The sequence below is a fragment of the Pezoporus wallicus genome, unplaced genomic scaffold (genome assembly GCF_028554395.1).
Source record: "Pezoporus wallicus isolate ANWC-B61680 ecotype Strahan unplaced genomic scaffold, APGP_CSIRO_Pwel_v1 contig_4816, whole genome shotgun sequence".
NCBI lineage: Eukaryota > Metazoa > Chordata > Aves > Psittaciformes > Psittacidae > Pezoporus > Pezoporus wallicus.
This window is the reverse complement of record NW_026640990.1, coordinates 6021438-6046615: the sequence shown is the minus strand read 5'-3', so window position 1 is coordinate 6046615 and position 25178 is coordinate 6021438. Positions and strand designations below refer to the sequence as shown.

Genomic DNA, 25178 nt, shown 5'->3' with positions numbered 1-25178 from the left:
ATCTAGAGTGTGCAGTTGTAGCTTTAGAAATTTCATCCTGTTTTTTTTTTTTTCCTGTCTGTTGCTTCCATTTGTTTGGTGATTCAGCAGATCTGGTGTGCTCTCCCAAGTGTTCTTTCTAAAGTGTCCAGTGGGTAATAATTGCAAAACATCATTATGCCATACCCCAAGGCAATTAAGCCTGTACTTTATGTAAAAGGATCTGGATTTTATGTGAAGGTAAAAAAAGGAGCACAGATAGTTCTTCTTGGCTGTATAGCAAAGGAGACCTCTTTGTATGTGTAACTTACCATGCTGGTTTTTCAGCACTCTAATATAAGGCTGAGGCATTCTTAAACACTATTTTGAAGTATTTGTTTCAAGACCTAGCTGTGGTTTGTAGCTCATAAGCATCCTGCCCCACATTTCTTACAGAATGTAGCAGAGAAGGTCTTGAACCATTAGTGCAGTCAGGTGGCAAATAGAGCAGAAGTCTTAGTCCTCATTCCTGGGTGTTCCTCTAATGGCTCTCACAGTGACCGTTTTTGTGGTGGGAAGAAATGCTTTGTTTTAATTTGTTTGAAATACCTTTCTTGGGTTAGAATTGCTTCATTCTCATTAGCTAGATCCTCTGAGGGACTTGCACAGGTACAAGAAAATTGCTGGTTTAATTTACCAATTTCACCCTCAAAATACCCAGCCAGTATATCTTCACATATCAAAAAAGCTGCTGGCTGATATTAACAAGAATTTCCTAAGCATAAGTTACTTGCACTGCTATGGCCTCTCGCCTTTCCCCGCTGCTTTAATTCTGGGTTGTGTTCATCTGTTGTGTTATTTCACTGGAAGTCTGGGTTGTAATTTTGCAGGAGGGTGCTGGACTGCTTATAGTTTGTAGAGCAGAGCTTGTAAATTGATGTGAGGCCTTCAGGAATTAAATGTCTGCATAAAACTGAAAGTATTCCCGTCAAAGATGTTGAAATGAAAGTTAAACTTACTTAGCAGGATTGCTCACTTTATACATGTGTGAAATAAAATTGTTATTTAGTTTAGCTGAAGTATTTCAGCATTGAAGAAGCTGAAGCACAGGAAAATATGAAGATTTGTTGTACATATTGCCTACATTAGGTATTCACATTTTGTCTTGGGTTCTAGAAACAGTCTCATGTAATTAAGTAAGTGTTTTGGGTTGGGGGGTGTACAGAAAAAGAAGCTGGCTTCTTGACAAACCGTTCACAAGAACTTCATAGTTGTTCGGCTGGGGAGGTCGGGGAAGGAAGAGAAAACCCAAAAAAAACCCACAACCAAAAATCAAGCAACTATATTTCTGACCAGATACCCATAATGAGTCTCCAAATACATTCCTGGGCTGAACTTTCTTTGAACGTATTTACTAGAAATTTTTCTGGAGGGGAAAGGCACATCAAATTCATATAACCATGGGAAAAGGAAACGCCACAAGTAGTCTTCTAAAATCCCTATCCTATCCTTAGGATTTGACATGTGTTGTGCTTCCAATATGAAAACACAGTGACATCTTTCTGGTACTTCTGCATCCACTTGATGCCAAATAGTACCAATTTGTGGGGCATGAAAACAAAACAGTTGGGGCGGTGGGGATTTAATTAATACTGTTAATGTTACTTCTGTGGTTTAATTATTTAGTAGAGTTCTTCTGTGCCTAACTTGCATGGATATGATTTATTCCCAATTTTTTTAATAATGTAAGAGGGTTCTTTGTTTCATTTGAAGGGGAAGAGGACCACTGAAGAACACATCTGATGTAATTAATGCAGCAAAAATGATTTCAGAGTCGGGATCAAGGATGGATGTCCTAGCACGGCTGATTGCTGATCAGGTAGGTTATTGATGCAGCAATGCATTAAACTGCGTCACAGATTAATCCATCTGCAGAACCCCTAACACTTAAAAAAGTCATTTACAAAAGTGCTCGTGACATTTTTACTGTCTGGTCTTCTCAATTTTTGAATACGTAGATCCTGTCTTAATTCTATGTGTGGATTCTCTTCATACATATCAATGTGTCTGTTTAAATACACTTATGAACTCACATAAATGTCTTTGTACATATATCACAGATGTGTATGTGCATTTATGTATTTATCTCCACGTGTATTTGTACATACAGGTATATTTGTGAGCTCCTTTAAGCTATGAATGCAAAATTTTAGACAGATACATGAATATATAGTGTCTAAATGTATACATATATTCATACCTCCTTAGAGCTATGAATGCAATATTTTAGATGTATAGTCCATTTTTCCTTCGGTAAATTACCTAGAAACAACTGCAATTGTTTCAGGTGAGCCAGCTTAGAAGTGGAGTGTTGCACTGGCATAGAATTCTGCTGAGCAGGCTTAGACATGTGCTAGGCCTCAGCAAGGTTAGTAAGGTTACCGACTTTGCTTCTTTTTTCTTTGAAATGACTTATTTTTCACCCTAATCTCCCTTTGTAGTTACAGAATCTGTACTTCTGGTGTACCTAGTTTTATCTGTCTTCCATTGCTATCCCCCCAACACTGGCCATTTCTTTGAAGTACTGATGTCATATGGTTTTCTATGTAAATATCCTTCTGGATAGTCACAATTTTGGCCTCTGCATGCCTGCAGTCTTGAGGTGATTTTTTTTGCATTTAAAAGAAATATGTACCATCATCAAATGCAGAGCGGAACAATAAAGTCTGCTTTATTTTCATTGAATTTTAAATACATCAGCTCAAAAAAACCCACCAGAATACCTAAACCAGATGTACGTAAATCGATAAGCATGCTCATGTTCCTGGCTAGGACAACTCCATAGTAGCTTAGGAAATTAATATACCAAGCAACTTGCCACATGCAGCCTGCTTTGTTAAGTAAGGTTGGTGGTTTTAGGGCCAGACAATACCAGAAGAAGAGTGTAGTGAAATGTCAGTGTGCAAGTATCAAATCTAAAGCATGTACACATTCCTAGGCTTTGTAACTGCCTTTTAGGCCCAGGGCAGCATGCAGGTCACTGCCTTCCACACCCTTACATACCGTTTCTCTTCCATTCACTTTAATTTTCATATACAGCCTTTGTTTTTCTAGTATCTATGAAGCAGCAACAATCTGTTAGTTTTTTCTACCATATGTGTCTCTGAATTCCAGATAACAAGACAAAGAACTTATATTTCCATTTGTACAATTGTGATCTGATTTGTGGAAAAACAAGGTAAAATGTTGTTAAGTCCCAATTTGTGATCGTGACAGATATTCTTCCAGCACTTACCTCTTTTCAAGAGCATGGGAGAATGGCTCCTTTCAAGCTTTTACCAGTTACAAATTAAAATTCTAACCCATCACTGCTCCATTGCAGAAAACAATATGGTATCAAAGCTGAATATGAGCAAGGGTCACAATCTCTTGCTCTTAGAATAGGGAATCTAGTCTCACTGAGTCACTTCTTTCCTAAAATTTTCCTTTTTCTGTATTACTACAATGACTGCAGACCAGAAACATGGACAAATTAGTATGAGCAAAAAGTAGCCATGAATCATTAGTACTAATAATGTGTGTGACACATTTCCCAGCAGCTGCTGGGAAACATCAGCTGCTGGAATGATGTGACACCATTCTCGTTATTGTAACCCTTTTATTGAATTCACTCAAATTATTTCCATATGACCTAGCTGAGAACCTTGCACATAGTTGATACCCTTGATCCACCTGACCCCTGGTATTTATTCCCTGTGGTATCTTGTATGCATCAAAAATCCACTGTTAGAGGTGTTGCTTGTATTTTAGATGTTATTTCATGCTGTATGTATTAGAAGCAAATTAGCATATACAATTTAAAAAAAAAAAAACAATTGAACCAAAGCAGCCCTTCCAGTACAACTGTGGTGAGTACAAGCATTGCTAGCTGTGTGTCAAACATAGTATAAAAGAGAATCTTGCCTTTATTCTTCCTATTACAGAGATGCTTAATACTATCCTCTCGTTCCTCTGATGGCCAGAAATCCTTTAACTTCTCTAACCTGTTTTGCCTGTACCAAGTCATCCTTTAACTTATAAAGCTCTTTCCTCACTGTGTTCTTTTTTAATCTCCAAGGTATTTGTAACGACCAGTAATTCCTTTTCTCAGCTATTACTTTGCTAAATTTCCTATGCCCTGCTTTCTTGGGGTCCTAAAATAAAATAAACTACGTTCTTCTGGGCTGCCTGATAGCTGTTCTCTGAATATGGTCCAAACTGAAGGAGCTCTTCAAGAATCCGGTGCCCAAACTGGAACATAAATTCCAAGGAGGCTTTATGAGTGCCTTTCTCAGTGGCATTAATGCTTTTTAGTGGAGTATTGCACCTATTGCCTTTTAATAACATCTAAATTATGTGGAATTTTTATTCCGTGCAAAAATGAATTTGTATGCTCTGTTTCAAAAGTGAAAAGACCTCTACATTGTACCAGTTTCAAGTAACTTCCTGCACACACTTTTCACCACTTTTTCACCACTTGCTATTGAGCTTAGGCTGCCCTGTAAGTCTGATACTGTCATTTAATTAGGCCACATCACATTACTGTTCACAGTCATCCCATGACTGAACTATTACTCTGCCTTTGCAGTTAACAGGACAGGCTTTTATAACCCATCTTCATGTGTTTGAAGGAAAGGGACACAGTGTGGTACAATTAGCAGAATGTTACATTTCAATCCATATTGACAGCACTTTTAAGATGACTCAGTGTTAAGAACTGTGAAAATAATCACAGTACAGCATCAGCATAAAACTAGGCAGATTAATCACAAATAAACTGATAATAAATTTAACAACTCGGTAATTTCCACTGTCAAATGGGATGTTCATTGTGGAACTTTTTGCTGCAGTCCTGGATAAAGGCAAGGCTATGCAGGTGTCCCAAACCCATTACCAAGTTGGAGCTTCCTGCAGGCTTGTCTGCTGCCATACATTAGCTAGGCGTAAGCTATGGCCAAGGGATTTGTGCACTGCAGCACAGCCCAGGTCTGGCCCTAGTTCACAGGTCAGCTGCTGTGTGGGTTCCAGCTCCTCAATGTACAGCGGTCTCTTGGTCAGGATCAATACATCAAGGCAATGAAATGTTAAAGACTTCCAATCTGGAAGTGTAGGGCTCAATATGAAACATCTATATTCTGTAGAACCAGGCAGTCTCCTGACTTAGCTGATTCCATGTACTTCAAAAATTTTTACCTGAAAGTAAAATGAAAAAGGCATCTAAAATGATAAACTGATAAATACGATGCAAGCAGATGTGCCAAAAAGATGTTTTGATTACAGGATCATCTTACCTAAAAGATTGCAGTTAACAAATAATTGCAATAAATTACACATTTATAGTATGGGTCTGTGTGTGATTATACCCAGTATTAATCACCATAAAGACAGCTTCAGATTATAAAGAAATGCTACAGACTTTGTTAGCAAAGGGATGAAATTATAGTGAAGCAAGAACAGCATTGCTATAATCAGACTTTCCTGCAGAATTGTTTGTCTTGGCACTGCTGTGCCAGTGGCTTTTTCATCTGGATTGTTGAATGCTGGTTTCACTGTGATTTTAATCACTGCACGATTAATCAAATCATATGGAAGTTTCTGTGGATATTATCTCTATTAGGTAAAACATCACGGCATATTCTGAATGGAAGTCAGTTCTGATCCTGTTGTTATGGAGAGCCCTTGTTAATACTCCACTGTCTTAAATATGTATGGAAAAGAACCTTGCATAATTTGCCAGGATCTCTAGCTAAGAATGTGAGGCATTAAACTGGTAACCATCAATTACCTTTGGGATGATTAAACTCAGAACTTATTAACTGTCCTTCTGTTGCAGCCTTGTGTTTGGTTTCACTAGTGAGCAACTTGTACCAGATGCTTCTGAGCAATATGTAGAGGATTCCTTACAAACTATCCTCTCTACACAGTACATTTCTTCCTAACATCTGTTTAAGGTTGATTTGGATATGGTGGAATTTTTTTTTTAGTACACTATCCTGCTAAAAATAGTGCAGAATTCTTATCTTTACCCCTGTAAATGCCTCTTCTTTCTACTGTGTTGGTCCCTGCCATGATCATATGGTCTTGCAAAGTTTCATGGGTAATGTACATAAAAATGAGCACACTTGGTCAGACCCTGTAGGTTCACTTAGGCCGATGTCCTGTTGCTGACAATAGTCAATAGTGAACATCTTCAGAACTTGGCTAGATAATGGCATGCATTTCATGATTCTTCCACAATATGGTTTCCCAACCTCCAGCAGCCATTCAAGAGTTTACTTAACCAAACCTAGTTTGGTGCACTTGATACATTAAACAGTCCTTGGTATTTTTTTTTTTTCATTAATTTGTCCAGCAACTTTTTTAACCTGTGTAACCTTTTAGTATAACCGTCCTGCAACAAAGATTTCTGAAACTTAACAACAGTGTTAAAAGCCACCTCCTTTTGTTTTCAACTCAGGTTAGTTACTTTTAATGACCTCTTGTAGTGGAGGAAAGAACACCTGTCTTCACAAAAATCTCTGTTGTCCTTCTCCTGGTTTTCTACGTGCCTTGTAGTGGGCAAGGGAGAGGAAAGATGCATCATACCTACACTAAGTAGAAAAGTTGTGGGTGTACCACAGAGTTTACAGTTGCATAATTACATTCCAGAAGTCTTTTCCTAATAATGCCTAGCATTTACCTTTTTTGACTCTACTGAGCACTGAACAGTGTTTCCATATTTTGGTTTTGAGTGGCAGTTTCTTGGTCTTTGATGCATGTCATCTTTAGCATTCCTAAAATGTTACACATTTCTTCTCTATATGGTATGTAAGTAAGATAGATAGTAAATGTGACTGGCCTGCCAATATTATGATATGAGAGAGTACTATATAATAAAGTTAAATTATTCTTGTCTCTGACATTCTGTAATTGACATTGTCACTATTTGAAATGGATGAGACACCATTTAAGCACGCTGTCTGCCCATCTCTTGGTTTTTTTGGGGCGGGGGAGAGAGATCATGCTGTATTTAAGAAAAAGAAAAAAAAAGAAGAAGAGGAGCAAGCATCTCTCATTGCAGGGAATACACCCTGGTTTTATATAATTAATTCTGATGCTTAAAGGGATTACAGTTGCATTTGACTGATAGGACAGATTTTTTGATTAATTAAATAACAATGACTATTCCAGTTTTCAAAGCAGTCTAAACTTTCTAAACTGCGATACTAATATTTAAATACTGGTTTGTGCAGTTCTTAAAGCAGTGTTGCGTAAGGAAGAAGCAAAGGCATATTTTAGTATAATTTTCTGTAATATGCTAACACTTTGAAAACATCACACATAAGAAAGAGACGATGTCAAGAAACTTTTCTGGTTTTCTTCTAAATTTTGCCAAAGTACAGAAAATATTTTAGTAATGGATCTAGTAGAACATGAGGTAGGGACTGACATTACATAGAATCATAGAATAGTTAGGGTTGGAAAGGACCTTAACATCATCTAGTTCCAACCCCCCTGCCATGGGCAGGGACACCTCACACTGAACCATCTCACCCAAGACTCTGTCCAACCTGGCCTTAAACACCGCCAGGGATGGAGCATTCACAACTTCCCTGGGCAACCCATTCCAGTGCCTCACCACCCTCAGGGTAAAGAATTTCTTCCTTATATCCAATCTAAACTTCCCCTGTTTTAAGTTTTAACCCTTTAACCTTTGTCCTGTCACTACTGTCCCTAATGAAGAGTCCCTCCCCAGATCCTTACAGGCCTCCTTCAGATACTGGAAGGCTGCTATGAGGTCTCCACGCAGCCTTCTCTTCTCCAGGCTGAACAGACCCAACTTTCTCAGCCTGTCTTCATACGAGAGGTGCTTCAGTGCTCTGATCATCCTCGTGGTCCTCCTCTGGACTTGCTCCAACAATTTCATGTCCTTTTTATGTTGAGGACACCAGAACTGTACACGGTACTCCCAAGTGAGGTCTCACGAGAGCATTTAATTCATATTAAGTAAGTAATTTAAAATAGTTCATCCTACTCTTTGTTATTTATTACCTTTTCCTATGTCTAAAACATGGACTGCTTTCTTTTACCAAACATAACTGCATGAAGAGTGGAATTGTCACACCCCCATTTTAAACAAGTATCCAGTTTCTTCAGCAACGCCGGTAGTTTAGGTACAGTATTTCATGAATTAAATAGAATTAGTGCTTTTTCTGAATTCTGGTAGGTTTTGGATTTAAATCCATTGACCACAATTCCATAAGACTCAAAAGTTTAAATAGCTATACAAACCCATATATGGCTGTTGCCACTGCAGTTGCTGGTAACATATTCTTCTTAATACACAAAGCTGAACACAATCTTCATCAAAAGGCAGTAACCATATTTCTAATGTAAGTACGCACACAGGCTAAAAATATGTCTCTGAAAAACTTGTAGGGATCTATTTATTATTTATTGTGCTCACTTTTTACAGCTGTGGTAGCACAATAGGGACTTACCATTCACCTTAAGATCCCTTACTCTGCCAGAGAAAGCAGCTTTAGAACAAATGCATAACAGGCCTTAAGTGTCTAGCCTGGTACTCACAGAATAGTATTTCCCCTCCCAGTACTCCAGATATTTAGGGAGTTCAAAGAAATGAGGGTGGAAAGATGCTATTTTTATTAAAAAAGTCCTATGCTATTAAAAGTATTGAAATTGGTGTTTTCTGTAAGACATTTTTATTGCCCTATTCCCCCTGTTACAGAAGATCTGTGGATTGAGTTGAATAAATTCTGGATGGAATACAAAAAAATAGATTGTACTATAAAATCAGGCATAATTTCCTATAAATGATAACATTGCTCTTGTAGATATGTTCTTAAAAAGAAAGCATAACCTCTCAGGAGTTGAAGGGAAAATAACTATTCCATATATTAATAAATTTGTTTAGAAATATTCCTAAGGCAAGCCCAGCACTGTTTAAAGAAAAAAGTTAATATGGAAAAGTGCAGGATTATTCTGAACTTCTCCAATTATTTTGTTAAAAAGATTCACAGAAGGAATGAACTGTGATCTGCCACAGCTGCAGTGAAAAGCAAGGCTAGATTGTTGTACAATTTGAATACTCCTCAGTGAAATATTAACATAATGTTTCAGACAAAATTTTGAATCAGCAATTGCTGAAATGCTTTATTAATTGTTCTTTTCTTAATCCTCAGTGTCCAGACCAATCATGCAAACAGGATTTGTTGGCTTACCTGGAACAAATCAAGCTGTATTCTCATCAGCTCAAAATCTGCAGCCAAGTAAAAGCAGAAATACAGAATCTAGGTGGAGAGCTCATCATGTCTGCTGTAAGTAGAAAAATGGCATAAATTACTCTGTCAAACAAAATACATCTTAAATTTCAGTTGTGCTTTCCCGTGCTTGCAGGATGTTCCAGTGTAGCCCTGAATCGCTTGCTTTATTCCTCACTGTTTTTCACACTGACTTAACACAGAGCATCTGAGGCACTGAAACATAACATTTGGTGTCTTAAAAGGAGTAGTAATCATTTGCAGTTATTTTTCTTTTAAATTCTCAAAACATACTATTCTTCACTGTTACTCTGGAATAATTCAATATAAGAACTGTAACCCATTTTAAGATTATGGCTCATTTATTTACATATTTGAAGCATGCGTGTGTGTCTGTACCCAAAAAATAAATCCCCAGGTTCACTTCCAGTTCAGAAGAAAGTGATAAAAGACAGTCTACATCTCTATAGAAATAAAGAAAATTAAAATTAAGAGCAAGTAGTCTGAGCAGATTTCTTCACTGTGCATTAAGAGTCATTAGCTCCATTACAACTAAGTATCATTAGCAGCAGAAAAGATATTGTTTATGATTTTGTGGAACTTTTCTGTACTTGTCCTCAGCACAAATCTGATCCCAGGCATTCATATATTATTCATTAGCGTTATTACTTGTAGCATATGGGATTATGATTTCAAGACATAAAATCTGCTAAATGGTACGTAAACCAGATAACAAAATCTTCCCAGCCCACATTCTTACTATTTAAATACTTCACTTTTTATGATGATTTCATATTCTCATAGCATGGAATGTATGTATCACTAAAACTACTAGTACATTTTATATGGTTTATAAAATAATCAGAAATTAAGCCTCTGCAGCTGATGTAAGATCTGAAACATTAATTTCTGTAGACCATTTTTGTTGGTACAGTCAAATGAAAATTCAGAGGTCGTATTTAAACCTAGTGCAGAACTTACAGGTTAGTAATTTTGAATTGAATGTATACCTTCTGAAGCTAACACTTATTTTCTCTGGGGTTGTAAATTAATCAAGTTTAGATGCATTATGTTTCTTCTTCCATTTACCAACAGCTGAATGAGCAGAGTGAATTAATAAAGTCAAGTCTCATTTTTTCATGCCCTCTGTGCATACATCCTCTGCTGTCAGTGCTCTGAACTTGCCCATGTTGCCTTTAAACCTACTTCCAATGGCCCTACACAACAGAAACCCATCATTCCTTCTGTGCTTAGAGGCTTTGTTTCAGTACTTTGTTCTCCCCTCACTTGCATATAAACTGTTCACGTGTTTCTTAGAGTACTAATGCTTTTTTATCTCAGCTTCAACGTTTCTAACATGTTAACCCTGATCATGATAGACAGACAGAGACATACAGAGTCATACACAGATGGAGTGAACCTCCCCCAAAGTCCACAACAGCTGTGCAGCAAGAAACAGTGGTGCAGATACTGACTGCTCAGTCTGTGCTGGCAGGCTGTTGGTCACCCACTTGAGAGCCAACAAGAACTGGTCTGTCTCTGTCTTTTTTTCTCTAGGATCTCTTATTTGTGGCTCTTTTTTCTCTATGCAGTCTTTGGTTTTGTGACCTGATAGAGATTTATTATTTGTCTTTGGCATTTTTGTGTCTCCATGAAATTTGGAGATTAGCTAACTAGTAATTTAGAAAGCTACTGGAGGACTGAAAAATTAATAAATGGACAACACAGATAAACTTCATTCACTTACAAACCTAGTTAAAAGATACAGATCCTTGCACATCACAATGTATATCTGATTTGAAATGTCCATTACTTTGGCAGATTTGGATTCACAAGGATCCTTGAGATACGAAAATCTGCATACCGCCTGGTACACAGCAGCTGTAATTTTCCTGGTCCTGTTTCCATTATTGAGTGCAGCTGATTGGTAGATTTACTGCAAGAAATTTTGAAAGCCTACTTTAGTTCTTCCTCTTTTTTTCTCCCACAGTAATGATAGTCCCATTTTTTTCTTTGCCATTTTATTGTGTCACCCATATGTCAGCAGTGGGAAGTACATAATCCTGGTGCAAATATTTTAATTCTAAAACTAATAACCCAAACTTAACTTCATAATCCCAGAGGGATAACTATAGAGCTTAATCCTATTTCAGGGAAGGAGGATTAGGTTAACCTAACCTGAACTATTTGTATTTTACTTGCTTCTACTTTAGGAGAATATGGGAGTTAAAAATATGATGTATGGATACAGTGATAACCAGAGAGGGAGAGAAATTCACTACTAATACAAAATGGCTGATTGAATTACTTTTTTAGAAACCTGGACCAAATTCTGGCTTTGAAAGTCTTGTGGGGGCTTTAGAATTCGATCAGGTAGGTTAGCTGGCCTTGAAAAAAGAGACAAAACAGTGTTCTGCATAAGAAAGCACAGAGGTTCTCCTTCCTTACTTCAAGATCTGGGAGCATAGTAAGGAAAAAGCTCTCTAGAAAATACGTGAACAGAACACGTGTCCTGATTATCTGTCAGGTATCTGCTCAGGCAGTTGAGTTTTACCCTTTGAGCCAAAATGGGCTTTTATAGTTTATGCAACACTAGTAAATCTTCCGATTCTGTTCACACCAAATCAATAGCAAATCTCTATTTTTTAAGGAGTCAGAACTGCAGCTGGAATAGGATTATATTCTCCCTAGTCCTTATCTTCTCTCATTCCTCTGTTTCAGCTAATAAAGAATGAGAATCAGAAAAAGAGACATCAGGCATGAATAAGGAAAAAAAGAGTGCATGCCCTTGCAGATAGTAAAACTATCATTATGTATTAAGCAAAAATATAAAGATACCGGAAACTCCATCAGTCCTCTGGATAGTAAAGATCTATTTAGTGAAAAAGAAGTGTATTAGAAAGAGCATTAGGAAATAATCATTTTGCTTTCACTGTTACTCTGTGATTTCTCTGTTCTGTGCCCATGTACATGTATGCTTAAGATTGAACTACCTGATTTTTGGTCATCTCTCAGATGTCTGTCATTGGCTCCTCAAAGTTCACTTTTGTCATCTCGTCTCCTTCACGAACTGTGATAGGGTATGCAAACAGAAGAGCTTAGGAGGAAAGCTCCATTCAGATAGTTAATGTCAGCTTCGAAGCTGGCAAGTCAGCTTGCTGTACAAAGTGAAAATGATTGAGCAAAAGCTGGCAATAGACCACAAATCCACACATAAAAGCATTGTCATATGGATGTCAGATAGCACTTATGTCCATCCTCCCCTTCCTCCAACTGTGCACAAGGATCTCAGATTTAAATCAGCCTTGAATTTTGAATTGTTTGTTTTTTTTTTCTTACAAGAAGAGTAGCAGTTCATGAAAAAAATGTGCTATTGAAGCCAAAGAACCAAGTCAGAGGAAAGAATAGGGAAGAGCAGAGGATATAGTCTATAGTTCTATCACATATTTGTTGATCTTCAAAAGAAAGAACTATCATCTTGAAATAGAGCTAAATCGTAAGACCTGCCTTACCAGGGTCGTCTTCTGGATGAAGCTATGGAGAAGAAAGTAACGTAGACATAAAATGGCATTACATATTAACCTGATACACTACTATGTACCACTGGTCAGCAGTGCTACAGTGTAAGGCCACCCATGTATCTGTCAATAAGAAATGTGTTCTTATTGATAGAAGCACTGTACCTAAGGAGGTGCTGGTGACTGCCAGCATAGTTCAGTTTGGGACTTACTGCCATGACAATAAAGAGCATTATGCATATGAAAAAGTACACTGTAATCTACAAAACACAGCTCATAATCATTTGTTCTCTAGATCACATTATCTTTAGTTGTTTTTCTTCTGTCCTCCCCGTGTCTTCCCTGTAACACTCTTCTGACAACCTCCTTTAGAATGCTTCTTGCTTAAATTAATACCCCTGCCATATCATTAGTGTAGGTTAAATAGGCCAGTGTACATGGGAAGCTGGAATGCTGTGGGAGTATCCAGCTGATAGTCCTCCTAACTGTTCTCCTCAGTTAATGGGTTTTTGACTTCAGTCCACAGAATGTTGTAGTCTCTGAGTATAGTTACGCAGACACTTGCCTGTCTCATTGCCCTTCCCTGAGCTCCATCCAGTACCTTCATTCTAGCCAGTGGCACAGTAATGCTCAGACCCCCAGTTATGGTGGTTATTAAAGGTTCTTTTGACTTAAAAAGAAATCTGGAAGAAAGAGTTCTCAGAGTTACAGTATCACAGAATTTGATAAATGGCATAGAAAAGATCTCTCAGGTGAGCCAGCCCTACTTGTGCACTGAAGGCTGTTTCGCTCTGTTCTTCCTGCAAATCACAGAATCACAAAATATGAGGCTGGAAGGGACCTCAGAGATCATCTGGTCCAACCTTTCTAGGCAAGTGTGACCTAGACTAGATATCCTAGCACATTGTCCAGCTGAGTTTTAAGTGTCCAATGCTGGGGAATTTACCAAATCCCTGTGGAAATTCCAATGGCTGATTGTTTTCATTGCGAAAATCTTCCTCCTATGTCCAGTTGGAATCTCCCCAGGAGTATAAGTTGTACCCATCACCTCTTTGTTTTTCCCATGTGACTCCTTCTAAAAAGAGGCTCTATCTTCTCTGTAGCCACCCTTTAAATACCGGAACATGGTGATAAGGTCTCCCTTAAGCCTTTTTTTCCTCAAGGCTGAACAAACACGGTTCTCTCACAGCCTTTCCTCATAGGTCAGGCTTCCCAGTCCTTTGATCATCTTTGCGGCCCTTCTCAGAACCCTCTCCAGCCTGTCCAGATCTTTTTTTTGTAGAGCAGGGACCAAACCTGAACACAGTATTCCAGGTGTGGCCACATAAGCACCAAGTATAGGAGGATAACGACATCTTTATCTCTGCTGGTGATGCCCTTGTTGATGTAACCCTGCATCCTGTTGGCTGTCTTTGCCACAGCGAAAAAAAAAAAAGGGATAAATCAAATGTGTCATTTGATTCATCTTTGATTCTTCCCGACAGTATGTCAAGAACCAGCCTTACTTAAACAGTGACATAACTCCACATTTGTGCCAAACATAGGTGCTTTAGTACTTCTATCTTTAGGCTTGAAGGCTGTATTTAAATGTCTGTTTCACTTAGCGAGTTACCACTGAGTTCCTATGCCAGTTAAATCAAAAGTTGCCTAGACACTATTCCTATGAACATGTTTCAGCTTTGAAGGCTACATCACAGATAAAAAACAGATGGAGTCAAAGCTATAAGCTAGCAGGCAGAAAAATACAAGGTAGGGTATCTGCAGCTGCCACCAGGCCTTTGGCTGACACAGCGCCAATCCTTGGACAACCATATCCCAGAAAAATCACATCTCGGCCAGCATCTGAGCAGCTGGCAAGCTGCTCAACACCTTTGTAACAGTTGGGGGGTTTCGGTTACTCCTCAAGCAGAGCCATGCAGCAAGAGCTGGCATTTTGCTGACCTCATGAAGAGCTGCTGTTTTGGCAGGGGAGGAGATGGAAAGTAAAGTAGTGCCTTTCAATTTGTTTTAGGGTTTCTGTTTGGGTTTGCTTTTTCCTTCTAAAAGAGAAGTAAAGGTGGGCAGAACGGCTTCCTAGCTTCAGCTCCTGTAATACTGAAGAAGAATAGGAACAAGAGCTGAACAACAAGCCGGCAATCACACTGACTGGCTTCCGTAACAGCCCTCTTGATTTATTAGAGGTAGACAGTTTGCTCCATTTACTTCAGTACCACTGTCCTGCTTTTACTGCTGTGCAACCTTCAGTTAAAATATTTTACCTTAACATCATCACTGCTATTCTGACAAAGATGATGCCTGTGTGCCAGAGAAACAGCTACTGCTCCTTGTTCAGCCTGTTTGCTTCTCCTCACTGGTATTTCTCCAATCTCATTGGAAACTTGCTGTTCAGTTTGTTTGAACTAATGGTGGAAGACTACTTGTAGGGCCTTACGCTATGCACAGAATTATTTCTTATATCGGTATTTGATTCTGAAAACACTAAAATGCTGATTTGCTTAAAGTTGATGTTAAGCCCCAGGAGCTGGGATATTATTTTAAAATTTTCTTTTACTGAGAGCTGACAGGAATGTTTCACTGTTTGGGTTAGTTTTTTTTTAATGTAATACCACTACGTTTGTCACTGGGTTTACCTAGTCTATGCTGGTATGTGTGTATATAGAACTCCTGGCCTTTGGAAGCAAAGCAAGGGATATATTTTTTTCCTGTTAAGTACTCACAGAAAGCTCAGTTGCTTCCTATTGAGAACAATTAAATTAAAGCAGCAAGAAGTGTTACTGTAATGTACACTACAAGACAGTTAACTTTTCCTAATAATAATTACTTTGCTAATTAGCAAAATCAGATTGCATTTTATAGTTCTTGACCTCAGCACATGTAAAAGATTATTGCGGCAAGCACTCCATTTCTTCACAAACTAAAGCAACTGATGGAAACAGCAAGGAAAGGATTTCTATTAAATCACTTCTCAAGGACCTGTTATATAAAAAACAGTTTCCTTTTTTTAAGACCATCCTGCCAGTGAAAGCAGCAGGACTTGGGAGGGACTGGGCTGACCGCCACCTGCCTATGCATATGTTCCATTACGGTGTTTCAGGGAAACAGTTTTACAGTACTTAGTGTTAAGTTGTTTATCATTTAACTTGGAGACAGAGGCTGGTCTAATTATAGGACTCGGGTTTCATTCTGTGAATCGTACATAGCCTGAAGCAGATTCTGGTAATGGTTATTTAGTTCATTAGATTCAATTTCCTTACTGAAAAATAGGTAAACCAAAAGAGAACAAATGCCAGATACCTTTGAGGTGCATAACATAATTACTAGGTAAACCGACAGACATAGATGACCAATAGCATATTTTTTAGGAAAACTCAGTTCATTGAAAATTAACACCCCCAGATTACTCACCCAAATGGTGAGGCAGATTTCCTGAGGCCAGTTACATAAATTGGATATATAAAATAAATAAATCTCTGATATCCCAAAGGGAGAGAGCATGGCAAAGCAGAGGTGAGCAAAACGCTCAGGGAACATTTTCCAGTAATGGGAAAAAAGAATTGCAATGGCAAATCTCCTTTTACCTTATTGTATATCATAGAATAGTTAGGGTTGGAAAGGACCTTAAGATCATTTAGTTCCAAGCCCCAATATATACCTATATATATATTGTCGTGGTTTAAACCCAGTCAGGTAATTCGTTCGCTCACTTCCCCCCCTTTCTTGCCCTCCCCCTGCTCTCGGAGGGACGGAGAGGAGACTCAAAAGAATGCAACTCCCACGGGTTGAGATAAGAACAGTTTAGTAACTAAGGTATAACACAAATCACTACTGCTACCACCAATGATAATAATGATAAAGGAAATAACAAGGGAACAGAATACAACACCTCAGCACCAGCTGACCGATAACTCGCCCCCCAAGCCCGACCAAGCTCCGACCGATACCTCCTCCAACCCTGCAGTCCCCCAGCCCTTCCGGCTAACTCCCAGTTACATCCTGGGCATGACGTGCTGTGGTATGGAATACCTCTTTGGTCAGTTTTGGTCAGGTGTCCTGTCTCTGCTTCCTCCTGGCTTCCCCTCCTCCCTGGCAGAGCATGAGGCTCACAAAGTCCTTGGCCAAACCAAAACATCTCTATCAGCTCTGTTCCCGAGCTGAAAGTCAAAACACTGCACTGCACCAGCTACCAAGGAGGAGAAACATGACTGCTACTGCTGAACCCAGGACATATATTTACCTATATATAGGTATATATATATCTATATACCCCAATATAAACCCCATATGTAACCTGTATGGGGCTGAATCCATGATAGGTTTTATTTATCACCTGGCAGTTACATGAAGAAACATGGTAGTGCTTCCAACTCTGGAATTTTTTCCTGTGCTTTCTTGAATACCCATCTCCTACACTAAGATCTCCATTTTCATTACAATGAAATTATCACAGTTCTGGGTGGAGAAACAACTGTGGAAATACGAATATCCTCAGCTCAGAAAACAAGGCAAGTAACTAATGTTAAAATCCTGGCCCAGGCCAAGGAAAATTCCACACATTTTCAGCTGTCAGGATTTCACTCTTGAGAATGTATCTGTTTTGCATTGTTCTGCTACTTTTAAGAGATTAAATAACATTATTTTATATAGCAACCTCAGACTTTATTTTATATAGCGACCTCAGTGAAAGAACCGCAAAATATTTTACAACAGCAAATTGTTACACATAGTGAAAAAAGTGATAGAAAACGAAAAGGACAATGTAATAAGTACTCCTTACCTTAAATGCAGCACTACTCAGATGCTTAGTGTTCTTCACAGTAATGTAGAATTCATTTTATTTTCAGAAGTAGTTGTCAAAGTAATAAAGATTCAATCTTCGTCTCACAGTATCATGTAACAAAGAAAATTTGTTTCTAGGAATGTATTTAAACCTAGAGGTTAAATTAGGATTAATTTTTAATCACTGGCCTTGTTTCCAGTGAATTTTAAGTAAGTTCAGACTTCAAATATTAATTATTGTTTGACAGTCAATTCTTAGTTTTCACCTGTATGAAAAACTAAAGTCTGGATGAACTGTAAATAGGACTAGGGAGATTGTAAAGAGCCAATTGATAAATCCGTGCTCCAATAGTAAAATCTCAGTTCCCTGCAAAAAAAAAAAAAATGAATGCTGACAGCAGATCAATCAATAGTATCCCAACTGGGGTTTGAGCAGACTGGTGCCTTACAGATCAAGAAATGATTTGTGAGTATTGTTTTGCATAGTCTCTCACAGCTTTATTCCAGGAGGCAATTGTCTGCCACTTGTTTATGTCAAAGAGACAGCATCGGCAAGTCTTTGCAAAGAATGGGAGGAGGAGACTGACTTATTTACAGGCTTTGACAATAAGGAAATTCTCTATTTGCTTACTACGGAAACAACTCCTACTGACACCTGACAAGGCAAGCATTTCTTGGTACACTGAACAGAAAATACTTCGACAGCAGAAAAGTTTCTTAATATTCTAAATCATGATTCTCTTAATCATTCTGAATATTAAACAAAAATTACTGACCATATAGCTAAACTTCTTATAATAACAGATTGTTACTGCTGCCAAGACATGAAATTATTTTACAAAAATGTGAAAAATATGGTACATGTAAAAAAATTGGAAATAAAGTTTCAGAATTCATTTTTTTTCTGAACTCCCTTCGGTTTTGTTCTTCAGTGGAGTTAATTTACTTGCACACCGAACTCATTACAGAAGAGAAATGCAAGTGCTGGAGAGAAGGGATTCGATTTCAGCGTGAGCGCTGATTCTGGGGGAGAGAAGGGTTGGGCAGGGTTTTTTTGTTTTTTAAAAAACCCCACTATCGTTAGCTCTGTATCTTCCATGTTTCACCACAGTGGTTGTGGAATTGTTCTGTGTTTCTTTTGCAATAGAAGCCAGTACAGATGACATTTAAATAAGGAAAGATATGGCAAAAGATGCTTTTCCTAAATCCTTTAATGAATTACTGTCTTGACTGACACAGTCAGACCTGTGAAATGTGGAGGTGGGAATCTTGTGTCTCCATGTAAAGTGCCAAAAGAGCAAAAGTGGAAGTCACCCAAAAATAAAACAGCTTTTAGTTTGGGGTTGGTTTGTTTGTTTGTTTGTTTTGCTGGTGAATCTTTATGCACCACTTGTTACACATTGAAGAGTTCACAGCTACATGAAATGAGCTTAAATGCTCAATGAATACGTTATCAATCTTTCATTTATGCCAAGTTTCATTTCATCGGTTTTCCTAGATACATTATGAGACCTTGAAAGCCTGCTGAATATCTGAGATAAAAGCAACCAAGTGAAGAGAGCCCCTGAGTAGATTAGATTTACAGAATAGATTTACACCAAACTCTATAATGTTAGTGGCATTGAAGTATAAAAACAGCTGCTCTCTAGAGACAAGAAAAGATGACATATATGGCCAGACTCTTACCATCTGTGGTAAATGTCTAATAACATCTTCTGAAAGTTCTGAAATTTTGAATGCAGTTTAAAAAATAGCTTCCCTCTCCCTCCCATTAATATTCACATTTTCTGTATAGAAGTGAGATTAGTGTGAGCACCAGAAAACTGAGGGGGAACCTGGACACTCAGACTCTGCAAATAACATGGATAGCCTAAAGAGCAGCATTATGTAAGTCTTCCTATATTTCACTGCCTATGCAGAGATGCTAAGAGCAAAGAAAAACTAATGGCAATTGCTGCCTGTTCTGACATATACCACCTACCTCCCATCCACCCCTGCCACTATGGCAAGTAACCACAGCCAAATCCCTAAATTAAACAGCCGTGTAATGCCAACCTCAGCAAAACTGGAGACCCATTAAGTAAGCTTATTTATCATTTGTTTACAGTAGATATATGATTATAGTTTAATAAATAAAAAGACAGTATCACAGTGGTGTGGTGAAGGAGCTGTGGACTGCTCCACAGCCACAGCCATTCTGTGAAAGGAGCTACAGATGCCAGAATGCGGTGATAACTGTTCAGTTTCCACAGGACAGGAAAGGCAAGTTGTAATGGTCTCCTGAAAGGATTCTGCTTTATTAGCCGTATTTCACAGTATAAACTAGAGTCACAGTAAAAACTGGATGAAGTTTTGGGACAACCTTTATCCTGCCTCGATGCTGCTACCAATTTCATATAGAAGCTTCAAACATTTCATCCCGGTGTAACTCTTAACTCCAGGCAACTTTAAAAAAGTGGAAGAATTACAGAAACTGGTATCACTGAGAAACTTCATGAAAAAGCCTGCCCCTTAAACCCATACATCTGCTGCCATAGAACCAAGATGATCTTTTCTTTTGCCCCCTCTGATTTACAGCAGCTTCCCAGTGGTGTTGCTACACAGCCAGTGCTAGAAAAGTGCGCATGATGCCACCAATATTGACTGTTGAGGGAGAAAAAAAGCTTATTCAAAGCCTCTTTAAGAAGCCGTCAGGATCATGGAGGCATCAGCTGTTCTAGAAAACAACAGATAATTGAAATTTTGGGACTATGTACACATGCATATGCATGTGTGGCTGTGTGTATAATCCTCTGGTTGGCATGAAAGAAAAAGTTCACATGAAACTTGGTCTGTCTCCCCTTCTGATTCCTTCTAACCAACCAAATAAATAAATATTACAACAGTGAACATTCAGCAGCTTGAAAACTAGACAGGACATCAGTTCATGTGCCGGTGTGCTAAAGCTGCACCACTAGGCAGCCTCCTTAGAAAAATGTATATACTGGAGACTGAAGATGTATCAGGAGGGTAATGACAAAGCCTCCGAGCAAAACACCTTACTGGCAGCCTGGAGGTTTTTAACATGTTTAGTTTAAAAGCAGCATTTGAAATAAGCTTTAGGTTGGAGGTCACCGTGTGCTTTGAACTTCATGTCAAATCATATGACAGTAAATATGTTGTACTGCTGAATTTATCAGAGTGGCTGGACAGCCTGCTCCCCAAAGTAAAGTTTATACATCACAGGCCCAAATATACCTACCAGTTTATGTTAAAATACTACCATGGAAAGATTACATGACTATTATACAGTGCAAATCCCTTCTAAAAAAGCTCACATGCTGCAGAAAGGAATGAACTTTAGAGGCCATCTGGTAAATTTTACACCTTTTCTCAGAGTATAGAGATAATTTCAGTTTGTCATCACACATATGTGCACGTTATTTTAGTTTTCAGAGGGTATTAGGGTTATTTCACACTTCCAGAGAGCAGCAGTAAACATGATAATAACCGGAGGGTTTATCTGCCAGTTCAGAGGTGTTTCCAGAATGCAACTAAATTCCATCCCTTGCATTTTTGTTGTTGCCTTATTTGAATTTGGGTGTATGTGTGCAAAGTCTTACACAATGAGCATGACAGACAATAACACACTCTTCTCACCTGATCAATCCATGTGACCTGGTAAAGGGGAGAAGACCTTGAACCTTTCCTAAAATCTCAGTTTGCAAGCCTGCATATCGCAAAAGACAGGCTGGACGACAAAGTGCAAGACTGTCCTCCCACTAAAATGGATGGCCCTTTTAGAGCACTGGCTTCATTGCTTTTACAGGCAAATGTTTCAACAAAGAGGATGTTCAGAAGTTGAAATGTAGGTTCTGCATTTCCTAGAGTAATACATAGAGTAATCCTACTACTTTTACATCCAAACCATAGTGATCTTCCCCTCTTCCGCCCCCTGCCCACCCAGTTTCTCACCCTTTATGTGGCTGTTGTCCCTGTTACTTCTGAAAGGATGAGCCTAAGCCTTATCAGTCTGTGTTTTGGGAACAGGAGAAATAAAAAAAAAGGCTCATTTCCAAGTGCTGGAACAATACTGATGGCCAGTTACAGGCAACAGTTCTTTAGCCACTGTTGGCCTTTTGTCATACACACGTGCTTGTCCTCGGTTTTTGATAAGCGAAAGTTCCCAAGATCGTAGCATCTGCACTGTGCAACTAGCCTCTAGCTGTGATGCCAGTCACACGTGAGGAGGTGACTAGGACAGTGTAATGTCCCCAGTGCACTGCTCTCAGCCCATAGATGCTGGAGCCTGCAGGCCTCAAATCTATGAAAGGAGCAGTGCTCTTTGTGAGTTTGCTTGTATTATGCTACAGTGCAGTATGGCAAAGCCAAATTTCTTGTTAGAGTTGTCATTTTTGTTGCAGTTAGCAGATTTTCAGATCTAATTAAATGCACTGTTTCTATGAGCGTTGATGGGAAAATGCCTTTGCTTTAGCACTTGTATGCATATGTATTATGCTGTTGAAGATGATAGTAGGTGATAGGGATTAGTTTGTTAACGCATTCTGCCTCTTAGGTTGGCACTCCTTAAACAGTTTGAGAGGCCACAAAGTTACTGCGATTTCTGTGTGTGATCTGGCTTATAATTACCCTTAAAATTCTTGGCAGCTAAGACTAGGTTCAACAGCTCTGACAAAACCAGCCACTTCACAGTATCCCAGCATTGCTCAGGAGCGTGTGTGAGAGCCTGGAATGTGACAGCAGCAGCTGGAGACTTTGCCTAGTGCTGATACAAAGGAAGTAATGGATCACATTTTCATAGCTCTTTGAGCTGGTTTCATTACTCATCAACAGTAATAGCAATGAGACCCTGCAGACAAGCACCATAAATTCACGTTTAAAAAGAGAAAACGATAACCATTATCTACATAACCATTTGTATTCCACCAGCACAAATTTCTGTATATCACTTTAAGTCTGAGCTGTGGAACATGAACGTAAACACACCAAGGGACAACAAAGAAGTTAAGGTTTGTTATGGTAGCCTTACTTTTTAACTGTTGTTTATTCCTGAGCATATTGAATTTAAAAGCAGACCGGCTTCCTAAGCTAACGTTTCTGTTTCTTCTTACAGTTGGATAGCGTCACTTCACTAATTCAAGCAGCCAAAAATTTAATGAATGCTGTGGTACAGACAGTGAAGATGTCTTATATTGCATCCACAAAGATTATCAAGATTCAGAGTCCTACTGGCCCACGACATCCTGTTGTCATGTGGAGAATGAAGGCTCCAGAGAAGAAGCCCCTAATTAAAAGAGAGAAGCCAGAAGAAATCTATGCAGCTGTCAGGAAAGGTTCTGCAAAGAAGAGAATCCATCCTGTTCAAGTCATGAGTGAATTTAGAGGCAGAGAGGTAGTCTAATATTCTGCCATGTTTTGGTTTCTATCTTGAATTTATGATCTTTGAATTTTCATCTTTTCCCCCACTTATTTAATAACTATACTATGTTAATGTTTTGCTTTTCTCTAAATCTGTAAGGTAACACAAATTATTTGAAAATGCTTTTGCATTAATTAGAAACACATAGTTGAAAATACTCATCTTGCAGTGACAAACTTATCATGGCTTTATACTGGCACATATACTGGTTTTCAGCAGAGCACTTTAAGAGATACGTTATAGGACGGTGCAGTAGCTGGAAAGGAGGATGTAATCTGCCAGCCTGCCTAAAGTTGTACCACATTCAGTAGGCTTCAGCATTCCTTTACCAGGGATGAATGTAGCCACTATTAAACTCCATGTGTTTCATGATATACAGCTTTTCAAACACACTGTTGGGCCAGATCCTTTATCAGCATCATTATACTATGATCAAATCAGCTGGACTGCTTGATGCTAGCTGAGTCTAGGCCCTCAACTTGTATCTAGATTAAAAGAGCTGAAGATCTCCCCTCACGCAAGGCCCAGTCTTGGAAATCTTCAGTTTGAGATTTTTTTATGAAATAGAAAAAATGTTCTAACAACATGGATATAGCAATGTAATAACAAGAAAAAAAAAAACCCTGACTGCAACACAGCAGTAATAATACCTCTGTGTTCCACTTCTTGCTCTATTCTGTGAGCACTAATAAATCTGCCAACTGTTACATTTGGAAGTTCAGATAAATGAGATGTTAAAAGTACAAAAACTAATCACTGCACAAAAGTATGAAATAAATCATTATTCTGAGATCAGTGTGTGAAATACATATACACCTATCTTGAATCTTGGGAATTATGAGATTTTTGCAAGGTAATTATAGTGACTTAAGTTCTTTTTCCTATGACAGTAGAATCCTAAATGCACGACTGTGCCAGTAAGCAGTGTGCTAAATGGCTGTGCTGTATCTCAGCATATATATAATGAAGGGTAAGTGCTGTTAGCCTGTGGTAAAGACCAGGCTTCTGCAAGATAATTGAAGAAAATTTTTCTGAAGTTGTTTGAATCAAATCCACTTTGAATGATTTTTTTTTATTTTTTTTTTTTGGTGAAGAACCTAACCCCTCTCTTCACTGCCATGTCGCTGAGTGTTCCCAGATTGCACGTTACTCAAAATGTCTGACTTAGCAGTTAAGTAGATCCTTTTTGTATTTGTTAAGGTGAAAGCGCTCAAATGCCAGAACTTCCTGATGGTCATTGGCTACCACTATGAGGTGGCTCCACACTATAGGCTGATGCTCCATGTCATTTATTACCTTGTTTGGCACAGCAGTGGACCTACCTAGCACAATGTGTGCAGCAAAAATAACCATAAACTCCATTTGTCCTCTTTCGGGTGCCACTATGTTTTTAAAGCTCAAGACAGAAAAGCAGTATAATTTCTAGGCTGTTGGTTAAGAAATCTCATGAAACGTACAGCAACCATGAATTTTATAGATCACTACTTCATGTTCCCTAACTTTACTATCTGTTAAATGATACAAAAGTAGAAGTTTGTAACAAAAAGTGCTTTTTTCAAACTGAGATTCCCTCAAGCTTGTTTGCATCAAGATCTTTGTACCATGTACAGGTCTTTGCTAGTCCTCTTGGCACTAAAGAGTGGGAACCAGCTAACATTTAAGTGGAGCAGGCAGAGCTAATACAGAGCAGGTTGTATCACCTGCTTTCAGTAGGTCTGCTGGCAGACTGTCAGAGCCAAGATAAAGATTCTGTTTAGTACAGAGATTGGGGGAGCATATACTGTTGTCACACTTTAAAGCCAAAACCTCCATGCCAGATTCTGGCCCACTCCCTCAGACTACCTATGACCCCAGCAATGTTCAGGTCCAGAAGCCAGCAGAAGAGTTTGTTTTGGAAGGATGTTACTTTCTTAATAAATCCTCGTGTCCCTGGGTTACACCTTTGATATAGGTCACCTTGACCTCAAATGTTTGTAACTAATAGCTTGTTTTCACATTATTAATAAAAAGCATTTGCACCACTGAGAAGATGTCTTCTAGTGTTGTGAGATTTTTATTTTTCTTTGATGTGTCTCCTAACTGGTCTCTAAGACAAGTGAGCACCCAGTTCAGAAGTCTGTCAGGTTTGCCCATAGGGGTGCCAGTCTTCCAGCTCACTAAGTATATGTACACTTAGTCAGGTCTAATTGAGAGTCTTCCTAGCATTAG

At 38.6% G+C, this 25178-nt stretch overlaps 1 protein-coding gene across 1 annotated transcript in view; it reads left to right on the top strand.

Moving 5' to 3' along the window:
• CTNNA3 (catenin alpha 3) overlaps positions 1 to 23612 on the top strand; it is a 379762-nt gene extending 356150 nt beyond the window's left edge. Inside the window, exons 12-14 of the mRNA XM_057421525.1 lie at positions 1732 to 1837; positions 9180 to 9314; positions 22665 to 23612. Of these exons, the coding sequence (XP_057277508.1) occupies positions 1732 to 1837; positions 9180 to 9314; positions 22665 to 22952 (529 nt within the window). The 3' untranslated portion in view covers positions 22953 to 23612. The remainder of the gene's footprint in view (positions 1 to 1731; positions 1838 to 9179; positions 9315 to 22664) is intronic.
• Positions 23613 to 25178: the final 1566 nt, after the last annotated feature.